Source organism: Gavialis gangeticus, unplaced genomic scaffold (genome assembly GCF_001723915.1).
Source record: "Gavialis gangeticus isolate Ggan-Ray unplaced genomic scaffold, GavGan_comp1, whole genome shotgun sequence".
Taxonomy (NCBI): domain Eukaryota; kingdom Metazoa; phylum Chordata; order Crocodylia; family Gavialidae; genus Gavialis; species Gavialis gangeticus.
Window position 1 is genome coordinate 38,414,950 of NW_017729032.1, and position 9,675 is coordinate 38,424,624.

Here is a 9,675-nt window from a genome sequence, read left to right on the forward strand (position 1 = left end):
CGCCCCGCCCCGGCCGCAGGCTCCTCCCCTGCGCCGCGGTGCAGCCCCGTGGCCGTGCCCCTTGCCCCGCTCCGGGGGCCCTCGGGCATGGCCGCGGGCTGCGTCCCTCGATGGACCTGGCCTCACTACGGCTGCAGCCACTTCCCGTGTCGCGGTTTCTCAGCATTTGCCACCCACGGGCTTGGGAGCCCGGCTCTGCCGGTAGTAAACGGCCGAGTCGGAGGGGCTCAGCTGCAGGCCGGGCCGGCAGGGCTTTGGGTCCTGGAGCTGGGCTTGAGGGTTGTCCTGGCTGCAGCACCACAGGCTGGACGCGTTGGCAGGGTCTGAAGCCTTTCCAAGCACTACTGGAAGTGTGAGAGGTTCTGCAGCCTGGGATACAAGGTCTTTATCCTGCCGCCCCCCCCCAGTTGTTTCGGGCGAGGTTGAGGCACTTGGTCAGTCTGCAGGCCAAATCAGACCTACAGGCTAGACACAAGCACCAAACTGAGCATGCCAGTGTGGGCAGCTCATGCATCGTCCGCCCTGAGTGCTGCGTGCAGGTGGAGCCAGCAGATGGCGTGCTCTGTAGGAGGTGTCCGCACCAGGCCAGCCTCTCATGCTGGCTGTGGTGCATGGGTATAATCTGGACTAGCTTCAGACCCAGCATGCAGAGCCAGCTTGGCAGGGTGCCACATGCAGCATGTGCCTTTAGATTACGCTTGTAAAAGATGCCAAAATTACTTGTGTTACCTCTAATTTTATATAAAATCATAGAATCACAGAGAAGTAGGGCAGAAAGAGACCTCCAGAGGTCATTTACCTACCTCTCCTTGCCTAAGGTAGGATCATCCCTATATAAACCATCCTACACCTTTCCATAATCTGAACTCATTTTTCATAAGACTACTGTCAATTTGAACACAAGACATAACACCCTAATCTGCCACAGGTAAAGCAGGGGAACCACAACAGCTGATGTTTTGTAGACACCCCCTGCCCCCCATTTTCCAAATATTAAATATATACTGTTCTAGATTAGTGTTTTATACTACTCCAAAACTAATACAAAAAAGTGTATAGATTGTATTGACTACGGATTTTTGTAGTTCAGTGTTAACGTGCCCTTTTGTCTGGGCGTTATAATTCTTTAATACCATAACACTTCCTTTTCTTGGAGATTTTGTTATTCTGTATTCATGCCACCCCTACACAATGGGGTCCTTGTTTGTGACTAGGATTCCTAGGAGCCACAATAGTCATATTGGTAGTTATAATAAATTATTTTGTGAGTGGTCTTTAAATGAGGTGAGGAATATAATATCTACTTCTCCTTTGTGACCAAAGACTGCGTAGTAAAGCAGTTATTGGAAACTTAAGTAGCCGACCTCTAAAGAAACTGAATTGCTTATTTTAACCTGTTCAGTTATTTTCATAAATTTTGTAATTCTTTTTCTTAATTGACTGTATTACTGCTTTATTCATTAGGTGCTGTTTGTCATATGTTTACAAGGCCAAATAATACTCTCATTTACTTTAATATGATTTGCATTGATTTAATATGACATGCACTCAAACTTCATTAGATGTACTCTGGTTTTTCATTGTTGTAACTGAAAAAAGCTTAGTTTGAATAAAGCATCTTTAGTTCTTTAACAAATCAGTCCTGCAAAAATATTAAGTAGTTCACAAGATTCTATAGGGAAGCAGAGTCCTAAAGTAAAAGGTAGAGTATGGTTGTGAATTAAACTGATACAGGAGAGAGTGTCTAGAAATTAAATAATTAGTGTTTATCATGACAGTATTAACAGCAAAGTTGTATTTGAGGCCTTCTGTTTAAATATACTTTAAAAGTTGTAGAAAAATGACAGTGTGAAGTGGCAACATTTGCAAATGAGACCTTTATATCAGAGTTGTAGAAGTTAAGTGATGGTGCAGGTCATTTGAAGGTCTTCTGAAATTTCTGCTCTTAAAATTGTTCCTGCTCATGAGGAAAAAATCCACTCTTGTTTCTGTTGAGTCTTTTCCATTTAGTGAATTTGTTCCTTGTCTTAGGTAAGCTGAAAGTGGAATATTTGGAAATAATGAATACATTTTTGGCATTCCATTCCATTTTCTTGAGTAACCTGGAGAAACACATTTGAGTCTGTATGGAATTGTGCAGATTAGATGTGCAACTGTTTGGATGTTGTGCTCAGAGTAGCAATCAGCACCTTGATGTCAAACTGGCAGAAGTATCGGGTGTGGTTCCCTGTATATCCGTCCTGGGTCTGGTACTATTCAGCATTTTCACTGATGATTTGGAGGATGGAACTGAGTGTGTGCTCGTTAAACTTGACGATGGTATCAAGCTGAGCAAGGAACCAGCTTGGATTCAAAAAGATCTTCATAAATTGGAAAAAATATCTGAAATAGATCTGATGCAATTCAGTAACAATAAGTATTAAGTACTGCAGCTAAGACAAAACAATAAAATACACAAAGGCTAAGTAGGGGCCAGCTGTCTAGGCTGCAGAAAAGGACCTGAGGGCCATCGTAGGTCATAAACTGAATATAAGTCAACATATTGTTTTGCAAAAGATTAGCAAGCTATTAACAGTTGTATGCAAGTTATAGGAAGCGATTCTACAATTCTTATTTGGCTGTGGTGAGGTTTCACTTGGAGTATTGTGTCCAGTTTTGGACAAATTGGAGACAGTTCAGAGGAGAGCAACAAAAATGTTTAGAGGTCTAGAAAACAGGACCTGAGGAAATGTTGGAAGAATCCAGATTATTTAATTTAGAGAAGAAGACTTATACCCACCATCACCAACACAAACAGTCTTCTCAAGTACTAAAAGGATAGTTATAAAGGCAATGGTGAAAAATTATTCTCATTGTCCGTGGGGGTGGAGGGTGGGACAAGAAATAATGTGTTTAAATTGCTACAAAGGAGATTTAGGTTGGACAGCAGGCAGAACTTTCTAGCTATAAGGATAATTAAGCATCAGAACAAATTATCTAGAGAGGCTGTAAGGGTTCTATTGGTAGAAATGTTAATGTTCAGGTTAAATTATGTTTATCAGGGTTGATCCTGCCTTGATCTGTGGCATGGGCAGCTCCTGTATGTGGCACACAGCAGATCAAGGAGGATACAGGCAGCACAGCAACAGATAGAGCTGGAAGAAAAAAGCAGAACATCAGATTGGGCAGGTTATGGTGATCAGTTTGGCACTTGAGGAGGGTATAGGTTTAATTTATAGCACACGTGGCAACCGTTGGATGTTATGTTATTTCAAGGTTCTTTCCAGTGTGGTTTTTTTTTGATTCTGTGGTAGTGCAAGAATACCATTTAACATTGGTTTTATCATATCTGTGATGTGCTTTGATCCCAAGTCCTACATGTATAAGTTTCTCTTAGGCATTTGACCATGGTTATCTGATTTAAAACAATACTACGCAGAATTTATTGTACGCATTGAAACTAGTTATTCTTCAAGTAAGTGTAAATGGAATGGAATGGAGCACAATGTAGTAGGATTCTACAGGGATCCATTCTTAACTGAATGTCAGCATTTTAATTGGAGATCTGATAGAAATAAAACTTTGCTGGCATAACTCACAGGGATGAAAATTGATGAAGTGTTAATTATTAATGGCGCAGACCACTTCTGCTGAGCTGCATGGTTTACTTGCTAACATGACCAAAATTTGTGGTAATACAGCCAAGTACAAGATCAAAAAATTAGTAGATCACATTTTAACTAACTGAACCGTACTTGGAGGTCTTGATCCAAGTGCTGGACCCATAAAATAGTTGTTCATGAAATCTCAATGTGTTTTTGTAATTAAGAAAACTAATGGGATCCTTAGAAGTATAGGCAAATACATTATCAGTAAGTGTATTTGTAACGGTGGTATTACTTCTGTATATGTCATTAGGGAGACCTGCTGAAATACTGAACTTTGGTGTTTGCGCTGTAAAGGATGCTAACAAGTAGAAGAAGGCTTTTTGAAGAACTAAACAAAAAAATTGGGATTTCAAAAACAGTCTAATAGAGACCTAGGAAGCTCAATTTATTTAGTTTGTGCAGGAGAAGGTTAAGGAGCAACTTGATCATGGTTTCCGAATATCAGTGTGAGGAAGAGATTTCTGATAGTGACTCTTGAATCCAGCAAGATGAGGTGCAGTGGTTGAAAGGTGAACCTTGACAAATTCAAAACAGTCAGAAAACACAAACATTGAGGGTAAATATTAAAACAGCCAACAGAGAGAAGTACAGTATTGGGTGCTCTGCCACTTGAAGCCTTAAATCAAGATTAGATAAAATTGGAATGCATTGTGGTAGACGAATTTCAACTTCCTTGTTTTAAATGCAAGATAAATTGGGATTTGTTGTAAATATGATACAAGCTAATGTGATCAGTTTTATATTTGAAAGTTTTGTATTATTGTAAAAGAGGGCCTGAACTAGCACTTTCAGCATGTTGAGCTTAATATTTTACAGAAAAATCTTTAAAAGATGACATTCTACTAAAACTGGGAAGCTAAGAAGTAAGTTTAAAGCACTGCATTTAGTAATCTAGTGGAAGAAAGTAATGATATACGTTAGGTAAAAAAATATAATTAACTTGAATTTCTGGTTGAGTGGATACGTACTGTTTGTGAGAGATACGGAAGGAATTCTTGTCACTTGTCCTATAGACTTCATTTTTTGTGGAGTAATTGGTAGGCGTCACCCGTGAAGGTATTTTTTGACTTGACAAGCCATCTTATTCATATTTGGTAGATGAAATTTGTATAGTTTATCAGAGAAATAACAAAATGATTATAGGAAAAATGACTTGAATGTATGTTTGGGGAACCTACAGTTTAAAAAACAAAACAAGTCTTTTGCCTCTTGGTATCATTGAGCCAAGTATTGAACAGAAGAGCGTTATGAAATCTGTACTTTTTCAGACGGAGAAAGTTGGCAAGAATGATTGTAGCAAGACATGAGTCATGTCTTTTTATTAGACTTAACATTGCCATTGTATAAAATGGCATTCAGCTATGTAGTTATGCCTTGAGATGCAAAGAAAGGAGCAAGAAGATAATATAAAGAATCCCTTAAACTCTCCACTGTTTTATACAAGAGTAGTTTTTTTCATTTACAGGGTAAAATTCTGTACAAAGTACGGTGGAAGGGATATACCTCAGATGATGATACATGGGAGCCAGAGGTGCATCTAGAAGACTGTAAAGAAGTGCTGCTTGAATTCAGGAAAAAAATTGTGGATAAGCCTAAACCCATTAAGAAGGACATACAGGTATGTCTGCTGTCCCTCTGCATTCCACTAAAGACATCCTTGTTTTCTAGATCTCATTTTCTGAAACAAAAATGTTCTGTAAATTGTGTGCCAGCCCTAGAATATAATAAAAACTTCCTTGCAGTGGAAGAACTGTTTGTTTGGGGTTTACTATTGTCAGCTTGGGTAAATTTAAATTACTTCTTAAATTGTGAAGAATGCCATGGGCATCCTATTATATCTAAATTATTACTGGTTCTCCTTGGTTGTCTCTTATTGCACGTACATTCTGGTTTGTATTTTCATATTGTTTCTTTCTCTGTTGTTTGATTAATTGAAAATATTTCTAGCACTTTAGCTTTTGATATATATTTATTGCATCTGAACCATGTACATCTGTTTTTTAAAGTCCCCTATGCCTTTTTTCCTGATGACTTATTTTGCCTACCCAACTTACAGTGGAAGGATATCTATGGCCCACAAGCTGGATCTGGGCTGCCAAGGGATTTTACCCAGCCTGCGGTGGGTCCCTCAGTCCCACCTGGCCCAGGTGCAGGGTGGGGAGGGGCAGCCCAGGCTGTAGCATGTGCAGCCAGTACTGCCACGCCTGGGCCCACAGTGGGACTGGGGCAGGGTTGAAACCAGACTGTTTCCTGGTGGTGGTAGCTCCTTTAGGCTGCTGCTGCTAGTGTTGTCGCCACCACTAGACCTGGCATCCTGGCCTGTCTGCTTGCATCCTGCAATGGGTGCCAGTTTCAAGGGCAGAGGTGTGCATGAAGCAAATTGTAGCTCTGCCCCAAGCCCTGGCCTCATGCCACAAGATCCTGGCCCAGCCCACCCATCCTGCTCCGAGGCGCTCCCTGCCCGCCTATGGCCCCATCCTAACTTCCCAACTGAGTGGACCCTGCCTGTGGGGTCTCAGGCTGGTCTCCATGAAGACCCTGGAGCTGGGATTGTCAGGTGGTGTCAGTGCAGAGCCAGGCCTGGGGCAGACCCACTTAAGGAGTTTGGGTGAGCTGTTGGGGGGGGGGGTGGATGTTCTTCCCTGGCCTGCAACAGGTCCCCCAGATTCCTTAAGTGGCCCTCCAGCCCAACTAATTAGTACCCACCCCTGCTGTAAGACCTCTTAAATGAAAAAAAATGATTTTGTACACTTCTAAATCCTCGTTGAGATAAGGGTAACCGGATTTCTGAAATTCTGTGAATTGTTGAAGCTATCTTCTGAAAGCTAGAATTTTGGGTAGGAACTTTTTCTGGTCAACAGTAATAGTGTTAATGCTATAGCAGTGGAAAATAATAAGCACAAAATGTGAAGTCTGGTCTCAGTCTTACCACAGTTTTTTTTGTAGACTAAAATTTGGGGAAGATGGGGTAGAAGAGGAGTAAGGAGAGCACTGTGGTAAATCTTCCATTTAAAGCACTGTTCTTTTACTGATTTATTTTAAAAAAAAAAACAAAACCCACAACTAAACCCTGTTGCTGCTCTTTGCCTGAGATAGCTTTTCTGTGTTGGGCAAGGGATTAATTCAGCTCATCCAGATTGATACCAGTTTCTTTGCAAAGCAGAACTAGGACTGTGTAAACATTACAGGGCCAGTCTGCTTAATCAGCAGTAAGATGGCAATTAATATTTCACATACCAACTTCTCCACTGTGGGTCCTTTCCTGACTAAATTCCATTTTTTGTTTTTTTGTTTTAAAGTATTTTGTTCTTGCTGTTGAGGTTTGTTTGGTTTTTTCAGTATTTTCCCTTATGTCCCTACTTCATGTGAAGTAACAGTAATAGGGGATGAGCACATGGCTCTTGTAGGGTTTTTATGGAGTCTTTCCCTCTCCTCTGGAGGAACAGTAGATAATCTTCACAATATGAAGTCAGTTACTATTGCAGAGGCTCCAAATTAGGTTTTTGCTCTATTTTGGTGCCTATTATAGCCATGCAGACATACCCTGTCTCTGAAGTATTTTTGCTTTTTGTGTCTGTTGTTTTTACTTCAAGTGGTGGCGTAAATTGATTTGGAGCAGTGAGTTTGAGTATGAACCACTGCTACATATTTCAGATGTTGAAAAATAGTTGAAAAATCAGGCTACTTCAAATACAGGCTAGTATAAGACCTTATGTTATTGATGGGGTTAAATAACTACACTATTTTGGGTACTGAAGGTTTCTTCATTATTTTTTTTCACTTTGTTTTGTTTATAGAAGCTGTCTCTAAATGATGACTTGTTTGAGGCAGAATCTGACAGTGACTGGCAAAGTGAAACAAAAGAGGATGCATCACCTAAGAAAAAAAAGAAAAAATCAAAAGATGGAGAAGATAGAAGCCCGGATGATCAGAAAAAGAAAAAATTGAAGTCTGCAAAAGTTAAAGACAAACCCAGAATAGAACGTGAAAATTCATCTGACAGTTTGGTTTTAGATTCAAAGCCAAAGAAAAGGACGTCAGAGACTAGGGAAGATTCAAAAGATTCTAAGAAGCAAAAGAAAGAAGATTCTAAAGAATTCAAGAAAAAGAAGGGAGAAAGTAAAGATTCAAAGGCAAAATTTAAAGAGGATTCTAAAGAAAGTAAAAAGCTACGTAAAGAAAAACATGGTGACCTTCAGTTTGATTCTGAGTCAAGTGCTCTAGATGATTCATTTTTTCCAGCAGGTGATAATGAAAATTCAGATTTATGTTCTGAAAGTAAAGAGGAGAAACAAAAGGTAAAAAGTGGAAAAGAGAAATCAGAGCAAGAAATTGTTCAGAAGGACTCCTTTGCTGATAGGCAGCCAGATGGGTCGGCCAGTACTGAGGAGGACAGTATTGAACTTAAGGTTAAGAGAAAAAAGAAAAAACTTAAAAAACATGAAGATTACAAAGAGGAAAGTAGAAAAGTAGAAATGAAGGACATCCCTTTAGAGAAGAAAAGCATACACAAAAAACAAAAAGTTCAAGAAAAAGTCAAAGCTTCTACAGAAGTAGATAAAGTGTCCCCTACGCCTGCTCCAGTGCAGAGAGCTTCAAAATTAAGTACTGATGAGAGAGGGCGCAGGTCTACTGATTCAACTGGAGAGGTAAGCAGTGTTAGTAAACTGAAAAACAGTTTGTCAGACTGAGAAAAATACGAATTGGAGAGATGAGGAGGATACGATGAGAGAGAGACTGACTGACTGCACTGTCTGTAGGTGTGACTTGGAAAAGTTTTCCCCAGATTCTGAACATAATAAAGGAGGGAATATGGTAGGAGAGAAGTATGCCTCTAAATGTGATCTAAATACAGAGGACATATGAAAGGAAAGAGGCACCTTCTACAAGCAAATCTAAACTTGTATTTCAGAACTTAGCTTTATGTATAAATTTAACTTGTCTCCTTTATTTAGTATAACTTTTGTTATTTTCAGTTCAGCAAGGTGGTGGGTAAATTTAATTTTAAGAACTTTTATGTTGCCTGTTTTAGGCACTTATTGCCTACTTTCCATACTTACCTTTAATTTGACACCATTCATATTTTTATGGTAAGACATTCAGCCTTCTACTGATTGGACAATCAACAGTCTGAAATGTTCTTACATGGGATGGCTAATGTGCAGCCCCTCCCAAAGGCTAAGCAAGCGGTTCTCTACTTTTTTAATTTGAGACCTCTCAATAGGCTTGAGGTACCCCTCAGAAAATTGTAGCTCTTAGTTTCCCTCATTTTTTCACTACAAAAAAATAATAGAGCAGTTTTTCTGAGAGAGAACTCAGAAAGACGACAACATGTTTGAATGCTTTTGACACAATTCCTCTTTGAAAACTGGGTTCATCTTGTGAATGATGTTTGCACACCCAACAATTCTAACTTTGCATGGCACCACGTCACCTTCGAAAAGTTCTCGGGGCACCTTGGTTGAAAATCACTGGGCATAGAATACCACTGCTGTAACTTAAGTGTATTGGCATCTAACTAGGAATTAAAATCCTAAAATCACTTGTAAACTGGAGACTCCCAGATAAATGTGCAGTGGCTTTGCCTTGCTAAAGTTTTTGTATAATTTTTGAAGTATAGAAAAGACAGAATAAAATCTTAAAAATAAGCATTTAATATACTCAAACTTCAGATACAAGCTAATCTAAAAACATTTCTGAATCCATCCATACTCCTTTGCTTTAAAATATTATTACGTTTAGGGGTGCACTGATAAAGACTTTCTTGGCTGATACTGATAGCTGATTATTAACCAACCAGGAGTGGGATGGAGCCACGGGAAGCCTGTCAGGGGGAGGGGTGGAAGGGGAGGTGGCTCCCTGCCACTGCGCACACCCCTGGGGGAAGCATGACGGGGCATTCCCCCCCCGCCCCCCATTTGTGTATGGGCTAGAGCAGAGTGCCCCAAGCAGGGGTAGCGCTAGGGGGCAGGTGTGGGGAGCTATACCCACCCCAAAATTCCCTATAGTGCCCCCCCCCCCCCCCCCC

The 9,675-nt window shown here is 40.3% G+C and overlaps 1 protein-coding gene across 1 annotated transcript in view; it reads left to right on the plus strand.

Moving 5' to 3' along the window:
- The window catches only part of MPHOSPH8 (M-phase phosphoprotein 8), a 47,657-nt gene that overhangs the window by 656 nt on the left and 37,326 nt on the right, over nt 1-9,675 (plus strand). The window contains exons 2-3 of the mRNA XM_019524850.1: nt 5,113-5,265; nt 7,445-8,296. Coding sequence (XP_019380395.1) covers nt 5,113-5,265; nt 7,445-8,296 — 1,005 coding nt within the window. The remainder of the gene's footprint in view (nt 1-5,112; nt 5,266-7,444; nt 8,297-9,675) is intronic.